This window comes from Leptonychotes weddellii, chromosome 8, assembly GCF_054177405.1.
Source record: "Leptonychotes weddellii isolate Sample4059 chromosome 8, ASM5417740v2, whole genome shotgun sequence".
In the NCBI taxonomy this organism is placed as follows: domain Eukaryota; kingdom Metazoa; phylum Chordata; class Mammalia; order Carnivora; family Phocidae; genus Leptonychotes; species Leptonychotes weddellii.
The window spans coordinates 106,984,369-107,010,690 of record NC_138376.1 but is presented as its reverse complement, the minus strand read 5'-3'; the positions used below and the strand labels follow the sequence as shown (position 1 = coordinate 107,010,690).

Here is a 26,322-nt window from a genome sequence, read left to right as displayed (position 1 = left end):
AGGGAGGGTGAGCCCTGTCTGGTCATGCCTTCAGACACAGCTCCGTGTGTGTCTCTAGTCCCGGATTTGGCAGGCAAGCCCTCTGACTGGATCCCCCTATGGAAGGGTCTTTAAAACAATTCTCCCAGCAGAAGCCATTACTTTCCATTCCTAGGGCTGTGAGTTTGTGTGCCCTTCAGGACAAATATCTAGCGTTTATTTATTTATTTATTTTTAAAGATTTTATTTGACAGAGAGACAGAGCGAGAGAGGGAACCTGAGCCGAAGGCAGACGCTTAACGACTGAGCCACCCAGGCGCCCCGATACCTACCGTTTAAAAAATAAACTCCAATGTGTGGAGAAACTCAGTTTCTCTATTCTATCCTAATTCGGCACCTATGTTTAAGCTATAGTTTTTCTTCCTGAAAGTCCCTGATTTTGTTTCATGGGCTTTGTGCACAAGCTCGTAAGTGTTAAACGATAGAAAACCAAGTAAGAAATCTAATACATATTTTTTTCTAATTTGATTTTTTTTTTAAAAAGAAATTCCTAGGCATTAAGGAGCCTTTCACTTCTGTGGATTTATTACAGGTGGGTGATGTCACACTAGTAGGCCTGCTTTCCAGCAGTGAGGCAACTTAAAGCCCAAACATTCTATATTAGTTTATTCAAGTGATTAGATGTTTAGGTCAATAGCAGGTTGGAAAGACTTGATTCCATGTGGATCTTATTTGCCAGAAGAAAGAACCCAAGTGTCTTTGAGAGGAAATGCTCCCAGTGACCATTCTTTTAGGTGTCAGAGTTTCCAGAAGTGGTTCTCGCCAATTGTCAGGTTTTCAAATGGAAAAGAAACACTTCAGAGGAGGAAGTGCTGATCATTTTTGTCCCCCTTTGCTTCCTTCAGGCTTCCTTGCTTCAAAGAGGAACATTTCTGGGGTCTGTGTGTCTGGGGGTGGAAGAACTCCAGTAAGGTTTCCAGGGAGTCGGTAATGATGCAGACGTTGTGGGGGCTTCAGAAGAATTTGGATCCCGTGTGATGTGGTTGCATGCTGGGCATCCCCTTTAGGGAAGCAAGGGAAAACTGGTGGTTCTAGAGCCCCGAGAGCTGTTTTTCAAAGGCTTTCACAGACTGAAGGATAGATGGAGATAACATCCACCTTTTTGGGAGACTAATCCCCACGAATCTCAAAAGATAACAGCTGCCATAATAAGGCAAAAAGCCTCTGAGAAGCAGAAAGGGACTCTCAATTAAATACCCACTTTAGCGTTCCCATTCCCTCCTACGCATCCTGCTAAGAGGCACCAATCATGCCGTGTCATCTGTTTCTGTGCAGGCTTATCTACCTCAGAGCAGTGACTGCGTCTGATTTTGTTGTCTATTTCCAGGGTACAACACAGTGCCTTGCACGTGCTTCATTCCTGTAAATATTTAGGAAACTGAACTGAGAAGATGGGAGGGCGTAGCTAACCTCTAACTGAGAAATTTTCTGTGATGATTAATTTTGTGTCAATTTGACTGGGCCATGGGGTGCCCAGACATTTGGTCAAATTACTCTGGCTGTGTCTGTGAAGGTGTTTTTTGATGAGATTAACACTGAAATAGGTAGACTGAGTAATGCAGCTTGCAATCCCTAATGTGGGTGGGCTTCACCCAATTAGTTGAAGGTCTATAGAACGAAAAGCCTGGACCTCCCTCAAGTAACAGAGAGTTCGTCCTGCCTGATAGCCTTCAAACTGGGACATTGGCTTTTTCCTGCCTTTGGACTTGAACTGAAACATCAGCTCTTCCTGGGTCTTGAGCTTGCCAGATTTTGGACTAGAATGTACCACTGGCTCTCCTGGGTATCTCCAGCTTGTAGACTCACCCTGCAGATCTTATGGCTTCTCAGCCTCCATAATTATGTGAGCCAATTCCTTATAACAAATCTCTCTGTGTGTATATATCTATATTACACATGTATATATGGATCCTAGTAGTGTATACATACATACACATATAAGTAGTATACTATACGATGTATATAGTATACTATATGCTATATAATATTATATAACATAGTATAATTAATACAATATAGTATAGTATATGGTATGTATATAGTATACTATACATAGTATACCAGAACGAATAGGATACATATGTATATATAAATGATCCTATTCGTTCGGATTCTCTGGAGAACCCTGACTGGTGCATGGTCCGCGAGTTTCCTGAACTGAGGCATGAGGCAAGGGGCATGAGGCAAGCAGGGCTCTGTCTTAAAAAGGGCTTAGAAGTCCCTGGAAATGTGTTAGGACTCTTCTTGGAAAGGAAGCCCGTGCTTGGGAAAAATAAGTCACTTTGGCAGTGAGGACGGTTAAAGCAGGGGTCCTTCTCTGGTAACGTCCGAGGGGTGGCCCCGCATACCTGCAGGCCTGTCATGCTGCTGAGCAAGTCTGCAGCTGCGGCAGAGGGGACCCTGCCCCCAGCAGCCCTCCTTGTTCGCCCTCCCCTGCGCTGTGCTATCTTCTAAAGAAGTGTGATCAGAGGCTTCCAGAATATCAGGTTAATAGGGCAACAAATTATTTGTCTGCTTGATGGAACTCACAGGTCTCCTCCTACTAATAGTTTTCATGGGGGTGGGGGTGGCGTCCCCAAGCCTTTGATCATCCAAGAGGTGATTTTTCTATGAGCGTCCCGTGATTCGGAAATGACATTTGCATAGAAACCAGCTCTCTGAATGACAAGGCAATTTTCAGTGTTTCCCGAATCCCAATTATTTCACAGAACCAAGGATGGCTGGACTCTGAACATACTACTGGCACAATTATTCTTGTTTGCTTGGAGGACTGGTTTAAAACCCACTTTTTTTTTTTTCCTTTTATGAACTGGAATCTCAACTAAGAAAAGAAGAACACGGCCGTGTTTCCCCCCAAAAGTGTCATGGGCTGCAAATGAAAACACTGTCTCTCTCGAGTGAGCCGGGGCTCCACCGAGTGAGCGGCACAGGGCGAGGGGCTGACTACCCCGCCCCGCCCCGAGTGGCACTACCCCAGTCGCTAGGCTAGGCGGCTTCCGCCCTCAGGTGGCTTGAAGGCCACTCTTGCTAGGAATCTACAAAGCCCCCTTTTTTATCATAGCCCCTGGAAGGGAAGTTCTTAGGAGAAATGACAAGGTGAAGGCTTTCCAGGGAGGATGATCCTTATTGTTTATGGATTTCTTAACCACAGGTGTCTAAGCACACAGTGAATTAATGACATAAAACTGCCCCTATCACTTTACCTGCGGAGGTAAACTGAGTGCGGCCTTTGGATCACGTTTTGTCGGAATAACGTTTTCTTCAAAATCCTTGCTCCCTTTACCACATTTCTTCAGCAGAAAATCTGACAAAAACTCCAGAGGTTTGTCCTAAAAAAAACCCACCCCCCCAAACCAAAAGAAAAAAGAATTTCCAGTTAAAACATTCACCTGGAAAACAGGTCAATACAGGTGCAGCAGAAAAGAGAATATATTTTTAGTAGCGTTTTCTTCTTTCTACCTAATTAAACGTCTAGAAAACTAAGTAAGTATTATTCAATTAAAGTCTGTAAACGGGACTTTGCAGTTAATCCCTGTTCTCTTATTGTCACAATCCAATTAGGATGCCAAGGTCTTGTGGGGAAGGTCTCAAGATCTTCAGAACCAAAGTGGCCCAAAGTTGCCCACGTCAGTCTCGAGGCCAGATGAGGAACGGGGACATGAGGGAGCCTGCTTTCTCTGGGGGGACAGAAGCATGGGAGAGGCCTTGCAGCAGGATGACTGCACAGAACAGCCTAGGACACCCCCACATTTGGTTCCCTCTCAGGCTAGAGGTTTGAGCACCAGCGAAATTACATCATACAAGCTCATTTTAAAATAATTTGGTTGGGAGTAAGTACACTGAACCTACACCAAACACGTTTAGTAATTCTTTGGTCTTTCAGGAGACAGTTCAGGACCTTTCAAGACCTCGGATCATCCCTGTGAACATCCCTGTTCATTTTACTCCCTGGGCTGACGATGGGTAGCTAGAACAGTGAGGAGCTGGGTCTTCAGAGAAGACAAATCATGGCCAACTGCAGCTTCTCAGACTCCGCCCTGTGCTCAGCTAACTCTGGAGATGCCTGCTGCTCACCCAGGCAGCCACCTTGAAACCAGAGCAGACCCCTGGTAGATAAAGGACATGTACAAAGATGATGTTAAATTCATCCACAAGGTAGAATCACTCCAGTGGAAGAGAAGGATTGAGAATCTTTCCGTGGAGAACTAAAGACCTTACGTAGCATCAGGTATGGTACTATCATCCCTATTCCTATCCTGTTCTCCACTTCCCCGGAACAGAGCTGCAGAGTTCATGGTCCTAGAGCCCTGCCATACGGGGTCCCGCATACTGTCTCTCCTCACTATTTCCTGATGCGTCGACTGACTTTTCTGGGAGAGTAGCCAAGATCGGTTTCTGAAAAAATGCTTCTACATGCTTCCCCCATGCCTGTCCCCAGCTAACTTACTGATTTGCTTATTTGTGTTTTTTTGTGTTCTCCTTCCCTTCCTCTCTCAACTAGCCTTTTTTGCCCTTCATCATTTTCTATCTGGTTTCATGCTTTCTTGGTTTTCCTATCATACTATTAATTGTTTAAACTGTTAAGTAATGTTTATGTGAAACATAAAGCCACTAACATGTTGTTTAAGGAAGTCACTTCTGACTGAAATTAATCACAAGACGGAAAACAGCACACAATGTAAATACGTCTTAAATAACCTAGAAAATTTTCCCATTTGTCTATTTTTTTAAAAAGATTTTATATATATATATATATATATATATTTATTTATTTATTTATTTGAGAGAGAGAGGGAGAAGCAGGCTCCCGGCTGCCCATGCGGGGCTCCATCCCAGGACCCTGGGATCATGACCTGAGCTGAAGGCAGATACTTAAGCGACTGAGCCGCCCAGGTGCCCTTATATTTGTCTATTTTGTGTACCTAATACATCTTGGGCCCAGAATCTCTCAGTGGCTGTTTTTACAACCTGATGTAATTCTCAGAGGAATTGTGTCTCCCAAGGGATAAACTGGTTAAAAAAAAAATCAGTGCAAACTAAAAACGTATAAAGTGTTAGGTTTTTAAAGTTTGCTTTCTTCGAAGAAACACTCACAGAATTATCTTTTGTAAGTTCCATCAATCCATCTGCCAGAGCTTGTGCAATTTCTTGGTTATTCAGAATGCTAGCCATACTCGTGTGGTCAAAAGTAAGCTGCCCTGTAAGTACATAAGGCCATACGCCTTGTAATTAATTGATGTAAGAGATGTGAGCAAGAAGAAAACAACTCATTCCTCACAGTTGCTTTTTAGTGGATTAAAAAATGTGAAGCATAAAAATTAAAATTCTATTATGCCATGGGGATTATCCACCATGATAAAATATAAATTGAGCAAGCATAACTAAATGTAAAGCATATTAAAAAGTACCCGCCCTGGTGAAGCTGATATTAAATAGAATCTATAAATTGGACAATAAGGAGAAAACAGGTGAAAATAAACCTTATAAGTTTAAATTTTAGATTCTCAGTCCCACCAAAACTTCCTCCTCACACCCCGGTATTTTTGAGTTCAAGACTTAAATAGTTTAAGTCTACAGCAAACAACATACAACCATAATTACACAGACATCTTTTTATATTTTTAATATTTTGAACAATGTGCATTTATATGCAAATAATTTTATTCCATCTAACTTCTCATTTCTTACAAATATCATCAAAAATACTTCTATCTTGAAAAAGCTAATTTTTCTGCTTTTCTCTTTGGTCCTTAATATCTATGAAAAAAAACAGGAGAAATAATTTCTCCCTGTTTATAGCCTTATAACCTTTTTAAAATATTGGTTGAACATCTACTAAATGTGGTCAAGCAGATAGTACATAAAACCAAGAAGACAGCTCCCTGTTTTGGAGACATTTATGTAAAGTGATGTAGGACATACATTGACATAAAATATCTACATGCATACTTGTGTGCTATTGCTCTTGTGTAGACAGTAATTGTCTGGGACCTTAATAAGAAGCAGGGTAGGGAGGGAAGAAGGAAGTAAGACATAACTAAATAATGACTTGATTTCGAGGGTATTTTAGTCAGATGGGAAGCGTTAGGGATAAATTGAATAGGTAGTTAAAGATGGGGGTGGTGGTCATTTACCCAGATGATAAATAAACAAAACAAACAAACAATTTCATTTTAAAGAATGGACTGATTTAGGGGAAGATCTGGTTGCCACAGAAAATGGCTTCCAAGACTCTATTGTGATAGATTAGTCATGAGTAGGGAGTGCAAATGGGATGATAAATTCAGTGATGTCCAAGAGGCTCAGCAGAGGTCTGTGGAGCCCACCACCAAATTGAATATTTTATCTAGAAAATACATAGAACACAATCATAGAACAACTTAAGTAATGGGTGTTATGTCTAAGAGGAGCTTAACTTTTAGACCAAATTGTGGTGGGAAGAAGGGCAGAGCCCTCTGGCTTAGCAAACACTCAGTGAGTTTTGTCTAGGTAAACCACTGACGGGCATAGGATTAGTAAAACACTACTATTTAAAAGGAATAGCTTCAGCATTTTGAAGATGAATATATTTTTTGTCAGTGGATAGTCCTTACATTTGAAAGGAGATATGGAAAACAAAGGAAAGAAAGTTTTACTGAACAGGTATAGAAGCCCGCTTTTGCTTGAGCCGTTCCTGACCTTGTATTCACCCTAGATAGGGAAGGACCTTCATAATGAACCTACAACAGAAGCAGCAAGAGTTCTTACCTATTATCCTGGCACTGATGTTCTTTTGCAACTCCTTGAAGAGAGGACTTAACTGTTTCCGTACTGATTTCAAGGTGTCTTCCAGACAATCCGTGAAACTGGACCACATCTGCAGCTTTGACTCACTGAAGTAGATGGAACAGGGAGCCCTTTCCCACGGTCTTCCCAGCCAATCACTAAGAACTGACATGATTTTCTCCTTTTATTATTGTGGACTGGAGCTCAGATGAAAGAATTCTTCTTATTTATGATACAACAAAAACTTAGCTGTATTTACAGCAGACTTATTCTCCTTTCTCATTAGAAGACTAAGAGAAACACCCATTAGCTGCTTTCAAAGGTAAAATTAGAAGCTTAAGGACACAATGAATAATTTCAAATGCCTATCTCTTCTTTGACAGATAAGGTTGATATGTTACATTTGAAATCAAAATTAAATAGCTGCTGGTTTTGTATATCAGGAAGCAGAGTAGGCAAGAATGTGCTGCTTTTTCTTTACATCCTAAAATGAACATACAAGAAAACCCCACTCTGCCTGGTCTCCCCACCATGTCATCCAAAGTCATCTTGGGCTAGCCAACCCTGTGGCTTCCTTACATCATGTCAAGCTGCTCTCTCTCTCTAAATATCTCTACATGACTGTAGTGGGTGCTTAAGGATGTTCTCTCCTTGAAAGTCAATTACTGAATGATGCTGGGGCATGTTAAATCTGATTTTCTGTCCTCAATGGATAGATAGTCTTATTTGATTCCCCTCCCCTCATTTTTATTGATAAACATGTGCAACTCTTTATAACATGCTTTTCTAGAAGAAAACTAAGAAGAAGAGAGGGAAAAGGAAGATGAACAGAAGGAAGAGGAGACACAGGAGGAGAAAAGGAAGAAGAGCCGCCCCATAAAGAACAGTGTTTGCACCCTGCTCCCTGCTGCAAGGCTGCCATCCTATCTGCACAAGGCCCAGTGTGCTATCTATCACTTGGTAATGTAGCTATAGAACTAAAATTAACAAGTGACTTCTGCTACAAAAATCTAGCAGGTCAATGTGCTCTTTTGTAGATACATGGAGTCTTTTCCCTTACAGGTTTCCAATCATGCCAGTTCTCCCCAGGCTTGAAAGTCCCTTGGCATTTGGGATTAGAGACGTCATGTTTTATATGGTTTCTACATGGCCCCAAACCCCGTGTAATAGGAGGCCAGGGAGTTTTAAAGGGGAAAATGGTTCTTGTTACTTTAGCAGAGCACTGTGGTACTCTTGTTGGTCAGCCAGTGTTACATTTGCATTTAATATCTGCAGCTTCAGTATCTAAATGAAACTTCCCTTTCAGGTGTATATTTTATCTTTGTTTTTCCTCTCAGATAATGCAGTTGAATTGGAACCTGAGCAATCCCCTTCACCATCTCTTTATAGCTACAATTCTTATTTCCAAAGGAAACCATATTGATTCTGTCTCACTAAGAAGAATTATTCTTGGTACTTGTTATTTCTCTAGATCAGCAACTATACATCTTTAACTATTAAAAATGATGTTTTCAACAGAGTTTGTGTACATGATGGTTTGAAGCAAATATTTGTAATAAATAATCCCTTTCTAAGCACTTGAAAGGGCACTGGACCATGGAAAATGACATAGTTTGGGTTGTGACAGCATTCCTTTTGAGAGGGAATGGAAGACAGTCATCGACATGGGCCAGAACCAGTATTATTAGCTGTGCTTTGTCTTTTGGTGACCCCGGAGTTGAGGATGTTCCTGGGCACTGTGGTCAGCCCCCACATACACTTACTGTGTTGGTAAGAGCCAGTTGCAATTCCAGTGGGGGCAGTAAAGAATGTGCCAGTTAGTTGAGATAACTGGGAAAGAACTTCCATTCCTGCCTCTGCAGAGTCAAAAATACTTTCATTAGTTTACTCACAGGTTTTGCCTTGGAACAGTTAAGTACCACTTAGGAGCACTAAGCTGGCCAAGAAAGGTCCCTAGCATTTCTCATCTTCGATTCAAATCCCTCATGGAACAGTCCGTAAGCACTTTCTAGCTCACCTCTAAGTGCTGAAGTCCAAACACTTAGTTAATGAGGACTAAACAACAGGGTGGAGAGACAGGGCAGGAAGGTTGACCTGGTGTTTATTTTCAAAGTTGGAATACTCAGGCCAAAGACAGAGAAAAATCTAATATATTTTCTAAACTAGTCTGACTCAAAGGAGAAGTCTCATTGTAAAAGGACAGATGTAGAACTGTTGAAACTGTTAAATACGATGGTCAAAATTTAGTGTGGTATTAATTTCACCCCTTCTTCAGTGACACAGCATAAAGATTGGATTCAGCATATAGAAGGAATTAGTGTGAATGAAACTAATATATTGGATTATGTATTTTAATTCTTTGTGGTCTAAGAATAAACAATTACTCCAAATTGGTTGGAACAAGATGGCGGTGGTTGAAAGGTTGGGATGTCTCTCATTTACTGGGGGTCTAATCTTTTAATTGGAATGGATCAATGAAATCAAATAGAGTCCACAGATATACCTACATATATGTAGTCAATTGATTTCAACAAAGATGCAAATGGAACACCCTGTGAAAAGATAATCTTTACAAGGAATGGTGCTGGAAAAATTAGATATCCATACGTTAAAAAAACATGAAACTTCAACCCATACTTTTAAAACTATATAAAACAAACAAATAAATCAATGGATCAGAAATCTAAAAGTCAAAACTAAATAATTTAGAAGAAATTCTTTATTTCTAAAATAAAGAAAATCTTGTGAACTTTAGTCAGATAGTGTTCAGATATGACATTGAAGGTATAACCTATAAAAGAAAAAAATAGATAAATTTGACTTCACAAAAATTAAGAACTTCATCTCCTCAAAAGGGACTGTTCAGGGAAGGAAAAGATAAGTCACAGACTGGGAGAAAATATTTGTAAATCACTTTTCTAGAATACATAAAGAGTTCTCAATAAGAAAAGAAACAACCTAATTTTAAACATGAGCAAAAGGTTCAAACAGACACTGCACCAAGGAAGACCAATGAATGGCAAGTAAGTGCATGAAAAGATGTTCAGCATCATCAGTCATGAGGAAAATGCAAATTAAAACCACAATGAGATACAATGCACACCCACTCGCACGGCTAACATTAAGAAGACCACGTACCCAATATGGGGGTACTACGCAACTAGAGTTCTCATACATTGCTAGTGGAAATGTAAAATTGTACAACCACTCCGGAAAACAGTTTCGCCAGTGTTTAAAAAGTTAACACCTATCATATGACCCAGGCATTCCACTCCTAGGTATTTACCCAAGAGAAATAAAAGCATATGTTCACACATAGGTTCATAGCAGCTTTCTAGGTTAAGACCCGGGAACTGGAAAGAACTCCAATATCTATCAACAAGTGACTGAATAAACAAATTGTGGTATATACATACAATGCAATAATTCCCAGCAATAAAAAAACAATGAGCCATTGATACAAGCATCAAACGGGTGGATCTAAAATAATTCTTCTGAGTGAAAGAAGCCTGACAAAAAAGAATGCAACCGTGTATGATTGCATTTATAGAAAATTCTATAAAATACTAACTAATGCATTGTGAAAGAAAGGAGATCAGCAGTTAATTCAGGATGGGGATGGGGAGAAGCAGGAGGCAAAAATTGCAGAGTGGCATGAGGAACATTTTGGGGGTGGTGAATATGTTCATTATCTTGATTATTTTATGGTTTCACAGGGTATGTATACCTATGTCAAAATTTATCCAGGTGCACGCTTTAAATATGTACAGTTTATTTTACGTCATTTACACCTTGATAAAGCTGCTTCAGAAATTTTTAAATTTTATTTATTTTATTATTTAGAAAGAGAATGTGAGTGAGCAGGGGGAGGGGCCGAGGGGGAGAGAGAGAGAGAATCTGGAGCGGACCCCTGCTGAGCAGCAGCGGTAACACCTGGGAACTTGTTAGAAATGAAAATTCTCAGCCCACACGCCAGACCTAGTGAGTAAGAAATGCTAGGACGAGACCCTGCAGTGAGTACTTTAATATGCCTTCTAGGTGACTCAGACACATACTAACATTTGAGAACCACGGTATAGTCAGTACATAGGTGTATCTAGATTGAGTGTCTACAGGTGAGGGCAACTTATGGTCTCTTTTTTAGCACAGGAGCTGGTACTACATGTGTTCCTGATTTGATAGGAATGACCCAATAAAGAGGGAGGGGTGAGGCTGTCGGAGAGAACTGAGCGTGGGAATGTGGTCGTGAGGAGGTGAAAGGCAGTGGGATGCTTGATCTCTGATTTGAGCAGAGCTGCTTCTTCCACCGTGACAAAAGGGAAGACAGAGAATAAAGGTACGAGGTGGGGTAGGTGGTGGATTTGGTGGCGGGAGGGAAGTTCGGGGAGTAAAAGGTGAGGTCAACAGCTGAGAGAGAGGTTCTTGAAAGATGGAGGAAGGAAGAGAAGGGATGATATAGTCATCTCAGGGAGTGGGAAAGGAATTTTCCAAGGGAAGGTGGTAGGATTGCTTGTCAGTGCCACAGCCCCATTTGATACTTAGGGCAGCAAAGTCAGGTTAGATGAATAAGAAAAGCCATAGTACTGTTTTCAACACAGCTGCTTCAGTGCAGACAGGCATAGAGAATGCAGGTGATGGTGTTTACGGAGTGCTGACATTTAGCCCGAGAATTCAGATTCTTTGCAAGAGAGTAATGATAATAACGAACCATTAAATCCAAGTTTAACAAAGAAGGAACCGAGGATGAAGGCAGGGTGACAGAGTGTGGAAAAGTGGGAGTGTCTTGAGGCAAAGAGCTGATAGAATAGGACTATTTGGAGCACGGTGTTTGGAATATTAGGTGCATGTTTTGGAAGTGGTACTCAGAAAAATGCTGGAGATCAAGCTCAGAGACCATACAGCTACTGGGGATGACAAGCTCCCGAGTGAGGCCTGAGGTGGCAGAAAAGAGATTTTTGGACTGAGAAGCTGGAGCCTTTCGTCTGAATCAGGGTCTTGACGGCTTCTCCAGGTGGAAATGGCATTTGATGAGGAGTTTGGGGATGATTTGGGGGCCAAAATGGTGGTGAGAAACCTGTTGAGTGCCATCAAGTTTCACTTGAGACAGTTTTTATGTCACCAAATTTTTGTTCTTTTCCCCTTATTCTAGATCCCTTTCAATGCCTTACTTTCCCAAATCCTTTCTTTTTCTTCTACTCCAGTTAAAAAATTTGCTTTGTGGAGCGCCTGGCTGGCTCAGTTGGTGGAGCATTTGACTCTTGATCTCAGGGTTGTAAGTTTGAGCCCCTCGCTGGGTGTAGAGATTACTTAAAAAAATGAAATCTTAAAAAAAAAATTGCTTTGCTCTCATTATAAAAGTAATACTAGTTCATTACAGAAAATAGGGACATATAAGAGATAAAAGGAAAAAAGATAAAAGGAAAGAAAAGTCACTTATCCAACTGTTGTTTACACCTTGGTATACATCCTTCCAAACTCTTTTCTATACACTGCCACCCTCCCCCATACACACACAGGATTTAAACAAAGGAATCACACCATCCATATTCTAATTTCAAAAGTAGGAAATCTGAAAAACACATCTGGAGATAGATGCTGTTAATAATTGTGTTATATTTCTTCTTAGATTTTTCTATGCATATTTTCTATAGTTAAGATTACATAATTGTCATAACTGTGTAAAAAAAAATTTTTTTTAATGATATTCTGTAATTTGTTTTCTTTTAAACCACTTCCCATACTTCTGTTTTTCCCTTTCCCCTGGTTGAAGCCTGCCAGAGGCATACTTGGCCTGTGTGCATAGCTCAGTGAAATCCGAGGATTAGAACGAACTTTAAAACTCACAGTTCCCTAAGGGATGGGAAAAAGAAACTGAGAAAATTTAATTTTATACTCCCTCTGCCTTCCTCTGCTTGGCATTAAAAAAAAAAAAAAAAAAAAAAAGTCCATGAATGCAGAGCTTTTATTTAACAGATGTCTAAAAAGTGAACTTGTCTTAATGTTTCTAGAGTTTCTCTTCAAGTACTGAAATCAACTTTGAATTATAGTGACTGATACTAGACAGATGGGCACTTAAAATTGTATCAGTAACCTCCGGGATCAGCAACCAGTCTCCTCTTTACCAAGCACTTTGTCTGTTTTTAATATTCAAATATTATTTAAGTATTTATATCATTTATTTTTATCATGAGTATTTTTTTTTTTAAAGATTTTATTTATTTATTTGACAGAGAAAGACACAGCGAGAGAGGGAACACAAATGGGGAGTGGGAGAGGGAGAAGCAGACTCCCTGCCGAGCAGGGAGCCCGATGCGGGACTCGATCCAGGGACTCCAGGATCATGACCTGAGCCGAAGGCAGTCGCTTAACCAACTGAGCCACCCAGGCGCCCATATCATGAGTATTTTTATAAGTGTATTTATTATAAGTATTTACATTACTTTGACACAAGTCCTGTAAGGTAAGGTACTATCATCCTTTCATATGCGGAAACAGAGGTCCACAAACTTGCCTAAAGCCACACAGCTCAAGTGGCATGAGTGGGATTCAAGCCCAAGGTCCCTGGTCACCAAGTTCATGCTCATTCCTTCCAGGTTCAGAACACAGCAGGGAGGCTTTTCTCAGACCAACTGATGATGGTTTCAGGCATTTTCCCCTGTATTGCGGTGGCTGGTTTTACTGTGTTTTCCAGAAGAGCTACAAATAATATCCGTGGCTGGCTCATGTCACTAGTGACCTTATTCTGCAGGGACAGGTTACACGGACCACTAACGCCAGCTCTTTTCCCCCTAAATACCTGAGTATGTGAGGTGTAAGGGAAAAGGGAGAAAGAGTAAAATGTGACTGAATCATTTCAAATATTCACAAAATATCACTGAGGTAGGCATGACCACTGCCTTTCCAAACTGACCTGATGCTCCAAGTGGTACAAAGAGGTCCACGTGACCCCCTTCTTCTTCAGGGGCCACATAGCTTCCTAGTTTCTCCCAGAAGTCTCTCACTTCAGGCCTCAATAAATTTTTAGTACCAATTTTATAACCTGAGGAAGAACTCAAAATGTCATATTAGCTTGTAACATTATCATGAACAGAAACTCGAAGCACTCTGTGAAAATGTAACCATATTTCAAAAAGCCAGTGTCTGCTCGTAAGACTCCCGATCTGGAGGATGCCCCTGCTCCAGCGCTGGGCCATATCAAGGCCACAAAAGGACGCCAACATGGCCACACTCTCCTTCACGTTCTGGATTTATTGGACACTGCGCACCTAGATTTAGGACCTTGTCTCTCTGCCTCCACTGTGCAGCCGTGTGCATTACCAGGCTCACAGCAGGGCTCGGGGTAGATGGCCGGCCAAGTCCTGGGATTTTTGCCACCAAGTTGCACAGTAATAATTCAGTCTTCTGTTCTGAATGACTCCAGAAGGTGGTAACCATCACTGAAACTCTCACTTCCTGGGAATTCTGTATGATGGACACATGAATCTGGCATGTGTCCAGACCCATTTCCAAAGGAGTCCTGGAGACTCTGAATTCTTAACTCCCAGTAAGGAAGTGAAAACAAAGTCAGGCAAGCATCCCAACATTTCACTTCTTTCCATCGAGAAGTCTAGATTCAGAATGGAAGGACCTCTTCAGATGACTGGAGGAAGAGATTTCATTTTGTTGTTGGTTTTAAGGCAAAAGCTCTTGGTGAAACACCAAAATTACATAGAGGGAAAATTTAGTTGTCAGGTATTTTGTTATGTTACTACTGATTTTAAAAAGAATATGACATGGGGCACCTGGGTGGCTCAGTCAGTTAAGCATTCAACTCTTGATTTCCGTTCAGGTCTTGATCTCAGGGTCATGAGATCCAGCCCTGCATCTGGCTCTGTGATGGGCATGAGCCTGCTTAAGATTCTCTCTCTCTCTCTCCCCCCTCTTAAATAAATAAATAAATAAGAAAACAAGGGAAAATGGCAGAGTTTGGAAATCTTTCTCATATGCAGAACAAAAAGTCTGAGATGTTAGAAAACCCTAACAGGTACTTCTACTCTATAAGGGGTAAACCTACTACACTACAGTATAAATTTGTAATCGATACCTCTCCATCATTTAGAGGAAAGCTACCATGTAATTAATCATAAATGTAAAAATGTAAACCCCAACGAGTAGCTATGCTTTACTTTTGGGGGATATATAAAATTAGATGTGGAACACAACTTGTTCCAGGCATAGGCAAACTCAATAAGAAAAGACAAAAAAAAAAAAAAAAAAAGGCAAAGATAAATCAAAAGTAGTTTATTTTAGTTGATAAAATTTACCAAAACTATTCCAAGCATGCTGAGTTCTAGCTGTTAACATGCCTTCTTGCTCAACTATAGACCCCAACAGTTAAAACCAGAAATAGACAAGACTGCTTAACTCATGCTTCAACTAAAACCCATTATGTGTATTTCTTATTGTACTTTCTTGAGACATTGATGAGATGTTTTGCAATGACTGGAACATTCCAATCAGGCCAGAAAAGCCCTGATAATAATGGAATGCCTAGAAGACCACACCCCACACCCACATGTCCCCTTCCCTGTCTGTGATCCTGGGCTGAACACATACTGACCCCCCACTCAGGATCACGTGCTCCCTGCCTGCTCCCTGGCACATTCCCCCCTGAACTTGTCTCTATAAAACCCCAGTGTCCATCTTGCAGGTGGAGAGGTCAGTTGGGAAGGCTTAAGCCTGCTAGCTCCCCTGGCTACTGGCACCCAAAATACATTTTTTCCTTTCTTTTTTCCAAACCCTTGTCTCATGAGTGATTGGCTTCTCTTGCCATGAGTTTATCTGAGTTTGTTGGGCAATAGTGTTGACAAACCCAGCCAGGAGCTAAGCTTTCCATTTGTACAGCCCTTTTGGATTCCCCTAGATGGAGCAGTTGGCCCCGGCAGAGCATCAGGCTCCCTGCTCATTTCCTGAGTTAGCAGCTGGGACAGGTCCCCGGGTAACATAGCCACAGAGGTAGTAGTTTGATGGGGGACTCAGGTACCCACTGTGCCATTTAAGGGTTCCCTGCCAGATGGATCCTTGACCATCTTATTCCCTTTCTTCCCTCATCTCACAGAGATGGAAGATTTCATGCTAGTAAATCTTAAAACCGTTCTATTTTAGGTATAACAAGGAAAGATGTAAGTTATAGTATAAAGAAGAATAGAAACTGAAACTTTTTTTTTTTTTTTTTTTTTAGATTTTATTTATTTGCGAGACAGAGAATGAGAGAGAGAGAGCATGAGAGGGAGGAGGGTCAGAGGGAGAAGCAGACTCCCTGCTGAGCAGGGAGCCTGATGTGGGACTCGACCCTGGAACTCCAGGATCATGACCTGAGCCGAAGGCAGTCACTTAACCAACTGAGCCACCCAGGCGCCCTGAAACTTTAATTCTAAAACGTTCATCATCTCCTTCCCTCTGAGAAGGATAACCATTGACATTTTTAAAAGATGACCCATAATAAGTTAATGATATCAGCCCATCCTTTTCTTTGCGGTATAAGCCATTTGGAAGTATGAAAAAATGCTGTTCATGCACACCAATTTATAGATCTTGGGTTTTGCTGCTATTACAATTGCTACACTTTCATCAAACTTAAAAACTTTTGTGCATGAAAGAACATAATAAACAGAGTAAAAGGCAGCATACAGAATGGGAGAAAATATTTGCAAATCATATCTGATAAGATTAATATCTAGACTATATAAAGAATGCCTACAACTCAATAAAGAATAGCAAATAAACCCATCAGAAAATGGGCAAAGGACTTCAATAGATATATATAAAGAAGATATACCAATAGCCAATAAGCATATGAAAAATGCTCAACATCACTAATCAGTAGACAAACGCAAATCAGAGCCATAATGAATATCATCTTAAACCCATTAAGATAGTTACTATCAACTAAAAACAAACAAAAACACAGAATATAACAAATGTTGGTGAGGATGTGAAGAAATTGGAGCCCTTGTGCACTGTTGGTGGGAGTGTAAAATGGTGCAGCCACATGGAAAATAGTATAGAGGTTCCTCAAAAAATTAAAAATAAAATTACCATGTAATTCTGCAATCCCATGTATGGCTATATATCCAAAGGAATTTAAAGTAGAATCTCAAAGAGATATCTGCACACTCATGTTCGTAACAGTGCTATTCACAAGAGCCAAGAGGTGGAAGCAACCTAAATGGCCATCAGCAAATGAAAGGATAAACAAAATGTGGTCTATACATACAAGGAATATCATTCAGCCTTAAAAAGTGAAGGAAAGCCTGTCATAAGCTACAACGTGGATGAAACTTGATGACATTATGTTAAGTGAAATAACCACAAAGTTAAATACTGTATGATTTCACTTATATAAGATATGTAAAGTAGTCAAATTGATAGAAACAGAAAGTAGAAGGGGCTGGAATAAGAAGGAAAACAGAAGTTCTTGTTTAATGATGTGCTGGTTAATTTTACATGTCAACTTGACTGGGCCATGGGTGCTCAGATATTTGGACAAACATCATTTTGGGTGTGTCTGTGAGAGTGGAAATGAGATTAATGTTTGAACAGGCAGACTGAGTAAAGCAGATTACTCTTCCCAGTGTGGGTGGGCCTCACCCAATCAGTTGAAGGCCTGAATGGAACAAAAAGGCTGACCCTCCCTTGAATAAGAGGGAACTCCTCCTGTATGACTGCTTTGAGCTGGGATATCAACTCTGTTAGCAAATTGAAACTTAAATAGTGCTCTGAAAGTCATACACGTGGACAAACACCACATTGGTGCAAAGTTGGTTGTTGTTTCCAATCTCCAGGCTTACCTTGGAGTAAATTGATTTCTCTGCTGTCTCCATCACTAAATATCCCCATACTCTGTACCTTCTGTCCATCCAGAGCTTTCTCTATGAGATAAAGCAGGCTCTCCAAGGTTAAGCCGCTATGTTCGTACACCACAGAAATGATACCTGCCTTAATGCTGTCCACCACCATCTAGAAAATGAAACCAAAGCCCATTATTTTAGAATATTTATTAATAAAATAAATACAGTGGGTATGTAATCTGCTGTGATTTTTAAACACTTTTTTCCAGAAATTATAGAAAGAGGAAGATAAGCTTTATCATTCGTTGGCTTCTTTTTCAATGATTTTCTTTTCTAATTATAAGAGGAGAAAATTAAGTACACTTCTAACTCCAGCACAGATAAATACTATTAACAAGTTAAATTATTTTCTTCCAGCCTTTTTATCTTTGTACATACCCATGAAGAGACATATATGCAACTCTTAAAAAATAATCAAGTTGAGATCATATGATTTTGCAATGGCCTTTTAAAATAGATTTAAAGTCTTCCTCTTAATCATGAATTTCTGAATTATCAATATTGATTGATTAAATATTTGCCATTTAAATAAATATGAAAACCACTGTGCTTTGAACTCAGCAACCAAATGGACTTTTCATTGTGATAAAGTTAACTCATTAGCAGCAGACAAGTTGGAAAGTCATTAAAGTCGATGATTTTTTTTTTTCTCCCAAACCTCATGCCACTTTCTGAAGGTCACAGTTCAAACTGAGCAGAGGACTACCACATGGTTATGTTCTACTTTTTGCTTAAACACCCATCACATTCATAATAAAATAAGTAATCATGGCATAGACTTATGTAAAGAAGACAAATAGGAGAATAGACTTACTTTGAACTAGATTTTTCACCCCTACTCTGTCACTGGTTATCCTTTGTGCCCAGCCTGATGCCCATTATTAAACATTAGGGACTCTATTTGGGGCCCACATGGAGATCAAAACTCTGATCTTGCTTTCATGTGGATCCATGAAGCTGGCCGGTTGTAAATGATCAGAGTCAATTTCTAGGTGCCCAGAAAGAATACTGAATTCATATCTTGAAAGCAACCATTTTGTTACAAATAGGAATTTTTTAAAAAACTTTCTAAGTAGGCCAATGAATGTAACCTACTGAATGTCATCCTTTACGTATGTCCCTCTTTGTGTGTCATATATACATATATACACACGTATCTATAAAAATAGAGGTTTCCTATGTCTTCTTTGTGCTTCCTTTATTTTTCTTATTATATTAAAATTAAAATATATAACTTATTATAGAAACATAATTTAATGACACCCTCCTTTAATAGCCCACAAAATAGGATTTCTGACATTTTTCTTTTGAGAAATGATGGTTATATGATAGTATTTAATTCCTTGGGCAAAGAGGTTTTAAAATAATCCTAATCACCTTGCTCTTTTTGGGGATAAGTGCAACAAGTTCAGTTCAATAAGGATTCACTGGAGTTTTAGCCTTTAATGCTTTTTTTAAAAGTAATTTTGATTTATGGTTATCTTTATTGCTTCTGATTTTTAAAAGTGCTCTGGGTATGTAAATTTCCACTTAGACCATTTTCCTTTTAGAAAAGAAATCATTTTCATACACATGGTGGTCAAAAGATTGCTATACATCTTCTCATGTAGATGGAAAAAAAAAAAAAAAACTGATTCAGAAAAGGGCAGGCCTCCCAACATATTCCGTACCTCGCATGCAGGAATCCGAGATGATATTAATAAGAAGTGAAGCTGGGAAGCATATGAAGAACTGTTATCATTTTTATGAACTCCATGCCAAGTTTTCTTCAATAAGAAAGGGTAGGAATGGCTTCCAGAAACATTGCTTCTATAGGGAAAAGAAGGAAATAAGTGAAATTTAAATTTCCTATTAGTTGGATTTTGATAACTGAGTACCAACCTGTTGTCTGGGCATCAGTTATACTGAACAAGGCACATGGCCTTTGGACCTCAGTCTCTCCCTGCAGTTTTTGGGGACAGCGGCAAATGGGGCTCCTGGGTCGGGTGGGGCTGGGGCTGGCCTCTGGGTCTCTCCTCCTCTGTCCATGGGGTACTAGAAAGGTCTCCTGGAACTTATTTAGCTTTTGTTGGGTACTTAAAATGAATGTAGTGACATACTTAGGGGTTCAAAATGACGTTTTAAAAAGGAACAGCCGAGAGATTTAAAATTTCCTAGATCATCTGGTCCTCAGAGCTTTCTAAATAATATCTCCATTCTCTTACCCTTACCCCCATATTCCCATTTGGATATGCTTACTCCATGAAAAACATTTCTGAAAAAAAATGTTACTTTTGCTCAATAACTTTGCATAGAAAATGTACTACATCCCAGCCTCTTTGCAGGGCCGAGAATATTTGAAATGTAAAATTTGAATGTTACAGATTTCCCTCTTCAGAAAACATGTCAAAGACCACTGCTCTGGAAGATTAAAGAGTTAGTTCTATTGCTATGTCGTAGGATATGAGTCAGATAATTATACAAGCTCCCTGCATGTTAGCTAAATTATTCTAGAATGAATTTTTGGTATCATGGGATGGTCTTGAGCCTTCAGGAGATGGAGGTTTGCTTACCGCTTGGGCAAAGCTTCTAAGGATGCCAAAACAAGCTGTTTCTCCAAACCTTCATGTAATCCCACTCGATCCCTCAGAGCCTGGGAGAGACGTGGCTGGGGTTTGGATTTTAACAATCTAGAGCAACATGTTCCGCTCACCCAAGGGGGTCGAACTTTGAATAACTCCTCTGAAAAACAAACAGCAGCAGGCTACGTTGTTTACTTCATGCTTCTCTCCGCCAAGTCTACGTAGATAAAGGCATCAAAAATAAAGCTGTACCAGGGCACTATTCCAAATGGCAATAATTATAGCCCTTTTTACAGACTCTGTTTGGATTTCTTATCCTCTCAGCACTGGGGCTCCAAGTTACCAGTCATGTCAGGTCAGGAAACAAAGCTCAGAGAACAAGCACCTCTTTTCTTGTGGAAACCAGTTAATCGATTTACAGGCTTCACATCCATTTCTGCCCTTCTTCTTGGCTTCAAGTAATCTCCCATTTGTTATGATCTCACAGAGGGTGAGTCAGTGAAAAAAAGATGGCAGGACTCAAATCACTTGTTGTTCTGTTGTGCACTGTGCAAATCAGAAGGCTTCGCTGAGAGGGGCTCTTATCCCTCTTCCCTTCCCACTTTTCTTCTTTTAATGCCATTCTTCCTGCTTCCAATCCCAGTTTCACTTCTCCCCTCTGTTGCTAATCCCAGTTCTTCTGTCCTGAACCTATTTATTTGCTTTTGCCTGTGTTCATAGTTACCTCTCTTTGTTTGTTTTTCATCTCATAAACCTGAGATTTACCAGAGCAATAATGGAGGCACTGATACTTGACTTTCTGTATTTCATCTGAAATCTTTTTTTCTTATTCATTAACTTGAAACATAGTAGGGGGTAGGGGAAGAGCTTGTCTGGAGTATACTTTAGAGCATGCCACCCACACACTTCCAGAAAGACCTAGCTATCCTCCTCTGTGGGAATCTGTATGTAAATCCATTTGTTTCTACAATAGTTGGGTAAGATATCGTTTTAAAATGATACTCACTCTTACGTAGTGCAATTTTCTCCCAAATTATTTTTCTTAAGCACTTTTCTCTTTGTCTCTCCTGCAGCTCCTCATCTTCTGTTTTGGGTTCGTTCAGGGTCCCATAGATAGCAGTGGCTTCCCTAGGTATTAGCCAATCTAAGCTGGACACACAAGCAATGTAATGATGCTTCCAAGCACCATACTCATTATCTGTTGGCGTATAGGGCAGAAACCACCCAAACCTAATGCATTTAGGCATCCATAAGCAGTCCTACAGAAAAAGAAATGAGAAATATAAACTGCAAGAAATTTTTAAGGCCCATTTCCTAGTAATAATGTTTCCGGGTACGCAGATAATTTTTCTTTACATTGGGATTTCTGGTGCAGCTGACTTGTTATCTAAATTTGGCACTAACAAATAAGAAGCATACCTCACTCCATACAAAAATAGTCTTTGATGACAATATATGTTATATATGAATATATGTATTAGCCATCTTTGTACACGTGCTCCCATAGCATTTGGTTAACCCTAGATTCTGAGAATTCTGCTACTAGCAACAGTGTATCCGTTTGTTTCACACCAAACCTCCCACTGGGAACACCTTTGGTTGAACCATGTGATATTGCCAATATGCAAACAGCTTTGATATATGGAAACAGCAAATTTCATGTGGTTTAATTGAATTAAGCCTCTAGACAAAATACCATAAAACAATTATTTGAAGGCATATAGAGCTACCAATGCACTAAGGGCTCATGTGCCCATGACCCCAGAGAGAAGGGAAACCCAAGAGGGAAGGCCAATATCTGGCATGACTTTTCACTTCAAGGCATTTGACAGTTCCAAAGTCAAGCTCAGGCTGAGAAGCAGAGCAGAAAGTTACAGCTGAATGACATGGAAGCTAAAAAGAATTTTATGCATTCTCACAAGGAAGAGAGGAAACAAATTTAAATTCAGCGCCCACTAAGGGGAAAAGCCCTAGTAATCACACCAGGCCATCCGCTGAGATCGCTATCAGTGAGGGTCAGGAATTAGACAAACTCTCACAAAGACCGAAACTAGTTTTAAAATCTCTCCTTCTCTGATTGGATTTAAGTGATCTATTCCTAGCCTAACCAAATGCCAGAAGCAAAAGCAAATTCTCTCGGGAGGAAGGAAACATCATCCAGAGGCTCAAATTATTGCATCAAAATTTTATATCCAATATCTGGTACTCAATCAAAAATACCAGGCACATAAAAGGATAACAATTGTTTCTCTTTTTGTCTTTTATTATTAAGTAGAGAGAGACCCTCAGGAGAGCCATACGTTATAATTGTTAGGCATGAAACTAAAAAATAAACAACCCTATAATTAATGTCTAAGAAGTTAATTATCTAGGTGAGAAATTTTGGCAAAATAATCAAATCAACATTCTAGAACTGAAAAATATAATAACTGACATTTAAAACTCAATGGACCAGTTTAAAAGCAAATTAGAATCCAGCTAAAGAGATAATTAGTAAACAAAAAGCTAGAAGCAAAATCCAGGCAGAAACACTGAAGGCCAAAATGATGGAAAAGACACAGAAGAGAAGATGAAACTTGTGGGAGATGGTGAATCAGTCTAACATGTAAGTACTGGAATCCCACAAGAAAAAGAGTGAAAATGGGGCAGAAGCAATATATAAGGAGATAGACTGTGAGAACTTTTCAAAACTGATAGACATTAAATCTCAGATTCAAAAATCACCAAAAAACTCAAAACAGAAGAAACACACACACACACACACTTCTGGGTACATCATAATAAAATTGTGGAAAACAGAAGACAAGACAGAAAAAAAAGAATCCTAAAAGCAGCTAGAGAAAATAAAAATATTACCATTAAAGGAACAACAATAAAACTTCCTACTTCTCAAAAAAAAAAAAAAAAAAAAAGGTTATGGAAGCCAGAGAACAACAGAAAAATTTCAATGTTCTATAAAATTAATTGCCAACCTAGCGTTCAAATTCCCTGTGAAAATATCCTTCAAGTATAAAGGTAAAATCAAGATATTTTCAGACAAAAATAAGAGAATTTGTCAGCAGCAAGTTGCACTAGAAGAAATATTCAAGAGAATTCAAAAGGAAAATGAGCCCAAATGGAAACTCAGATATACAGGAAGATATGAAGAGCAACAGAAAAAGTAAATATGTGGTTACTTATAAGTAAATATTAACTATATCAAATAATAGTCTTGTGAGGTGTATATATATACATATATATATACATATATAAATTTAAATGTGTATTTTGTGTGTGTGTATGAAATTAAAATATTTAATAGCATTGAAACTGGGTGGGGAGGGGATTGAGGGGAGTAGATAGAGTTAAAGGGTCCTAAGCTCCTTGCATTATCTCAGAAGTGGTTAAAAAAAAAAAAAAAAAGCCCTGGATGAGTGCTGTAATCTCTAATATAGCCATGAGAGAACTGCTAAATAATTTATAATTAACAATCTAAAAAACACTTAAGTACTCCAAAAGACAAAGAAACAAAACAAAACACCTGGAACAAACAAAAAATACATAGTAAAATGGTGGACTTAAGCTTAAATATATCCATACGTACACAAATGTAAATAGAAAAATTACCCCAGCTAAAAGCAAAAGATTGGGAAGGATACCCCGATTGCCACATGACAGAATACAGTGGTATCTGGGCCCTATTACTGAGAAGTGACAAGTAGTAAACCTGTTCAGTTAGAAACTTCCAGGGCCAGCTGACTTGTGCAGATGCACACAAATCTTTTGGATTCAGAAAGGAAAAGATATAGAGAGAAATGAAGCGTGGTAACACTGTAGAGAAATCCACTTTGGCCACTTGCGTCCTTTCTGAAAACCAGTCTTGGACAAACCTAAAAAAGAAAGACACAGAAATGTAGTTCAGAACACTAGTGTCTAAAACCGACAAAAAATCCAGTATAAATATTGGTCCTTGTTCTTTCTAGAATCTTCTAACTATATTAAAAAAATGAAATCCTAAATAACATAGGGCTAGATTTTTTAAAATACTGTATCTACTTTCACTGATCCATTCTAAAGAGGAAATGAATAATAAAAATATCTAAAATCCACAGGAAAAAAATCTGAAATAAACAGTTATTTAAGCTGTAAGTGTGGGTTTTCTTTTTTAACCCCAAATTCAATAAATCAGCAAGTCCTGTCAGCTCTACAAATACGTATCCCCAAATCCAACCACCTCTCCACGTCCACTGCTGTCACTCTGGGCAAAGCATGTCCACCTCGTCCCTGCACAACTGCAACAGCCCCTCCCGATGGTCTCCCTGCTTCTGCTCCTCTTCCCAGAGCCCATTCTCTACACAGCAGACCAAGTGGTTTTTTAAAAAAATGTAGATTAGATAACGTCACTCACGCAAGTAAAACCCTATGACTTCCCGGTGCAATTAGAATAAAAACCTATAGTAGCCACATCACATTTAGTGGCGAAATATTAATTCCTTCCCCTTAACATCAGGATCAAAGCAAGAATGTTCACTCTCACCACTTCAATTTAACAGATACTGGAGGTCTCAGCCATTTCAACAAAGCAGGAAAAAAGTAAAAAATATACATATTGGAATGGAAGCAGTGAAACTGTCTCAATTCATGTATGTGGAATTTACAAAACAATGATTAAGAACAACTCAGAAATCTACAAAGCAACCATTTAAATTGTTGAACTTATTAGTATAAAATTGTGATGATTTTCTTTTATCTTTTTCATGTTTATGGGATCGATAGCAATATTCCCTTTTTCATTCCTGATATTGGCAATTTGTGTTTTCTCTTTTTTGCCTGGTCTCTATTCATTTTCTAGTTTATTAATTTCCACTCTTCATCATTTCTTTCCTTCTACTCAGTTTGGAAGTGATTTGCTATTTTTTTCTAGTTATTTAAGGTGGAAATTTAGATAATTACTTTAAACCCTTTTTCCCTTTTCTAATACAAGAAATTAAATGATATATTTTCCTCTAAGCTGTGCTTTAGCTGCATCCCACCCATTTAGATGTGTTGTATTTTCATTGTCATTCAATTTGAAATATTCTAATTTCCTTTGTGATTTCTTCTTTGGCCACAGGTTATTTATAAGGGAGTTAATTTCCAAATATCTGGGGATTTTCTAGATATTTTATATTTTTTAACCTCAAATTTTATCGCATTGTTGTTAAAAACTATTCTTAATTAGATTTTAACAGTTTTGAAATGTACTGAGTCTTATTTTTTGGACTAGGATATTATGTATCTTGGTAAAAATTATTTTGCTCATAAAAAAACATATATTTGGAAGTTGTTGGGTTTAGTTTTCTGTAAATATTAAGTCAAGGTGGTTGAAAAGATTGCTCAGCTCTATATTCTTACTGATTTTTTGTTTAATTGTTCTATTATAATTCAGTCAGTTTTGTTTCATGTAATTTGAAACTCTATTATTTGGTACATACATATGTATAATTGTTATGACTTCTTGATGAATTGATCCTTTTCTCTTTAGAAAATGTCCCTCTCTATCTTTCTGGTAATGTTCCTTGTCTTGAAGTCCATTTTGTCTGATATTAATATTGCCATCCTACTTTTATATGCTTAGTATTTGTATGGTATATTTTCTCCTATTTTTATACTTTTAACCAATCGATGTCTTTATATTTACAATGTATCCTTTGTGGTCAGTATACAGTTAGATCTTGTTTTTTGTTTTTGTTTTAAAGCTCATTTGACCATCACTGCCTTTTATTTGAGGGTTTAGTCCACTTATATTTAATATAATTATTGATGATGGTTGAATCCAGGTCTTGATTTTGTTACCAGTTTTTTGTTTTTCCCATTTGTTTTATGAAAATTTATTCTTCCTCTCCCACTTGGTTTAAGATAATGAATTTTTTGTATTCCATTTCAATTCCTTTATTGGCTTTTAAGCATACCTCTTGCATTATGCAATTAAGTTGTTGCTAGAAAGTGCAATATGCACCCTTAGCATTTCATAGTCTATTTAGAGTGAATATTCATATAAAATTAAAGAACAGTGCAATGGTATAGTTCTTGCCATCCTTTCTGCTTTT

General features: G+C 38.8%; 1 protein-coding gene across 1 annotated transcript in view; it reads right to left on the bottom strand.

Annotated features, from left to right (window-relative positions):
- Positions 1–26,322, bottom strand: part of ECT2L (epithelial cell transforming 2 like) — a 73,480-nt gene that overhangs the window by 21,436 nt on the left and 25,722 nt on the right. Inside the window, exons 4-13 of the mRNA XM_031026288.2 lie at positions 23,961–24,123; positions 21,261–21,513; positions 20,246–20,414; positions 19,364–19,502; positions 17,634–17,802; positions 13,715–13,843; positions 8,568–8,660; positions 6,787–6,969; positions 5,134–5,237; positions 3,243–3,368 (exon numbers count right to left, since the gene is read on the bottom strand). Of these exons, the coding sequence (XP_030882148.1) occupies positions 3,243–3,368; positions 5,134–5,237; positions 6,787–6,969; positions 8,568–8,660; positions 13,715–13,843; positions 17,634–17,802; positions 19,364–19,502; positions 20,246–20,414; positions 21,261–21,513; positions 23,961–24,123 (1,528 nt within the window). The remainder of the gene's footprint in view (positions 1–3,242; positions 3,369–5,133; positions 5,238–6,786; positions 6,970–8,567; positions 8,661–13,714; positions 13,844–17,633; positions 17,803–19,363; positions 19,503–20,245; positions 20,415–21,260; positions 21,514–23,960; positions 24,124–26,322) is intronic.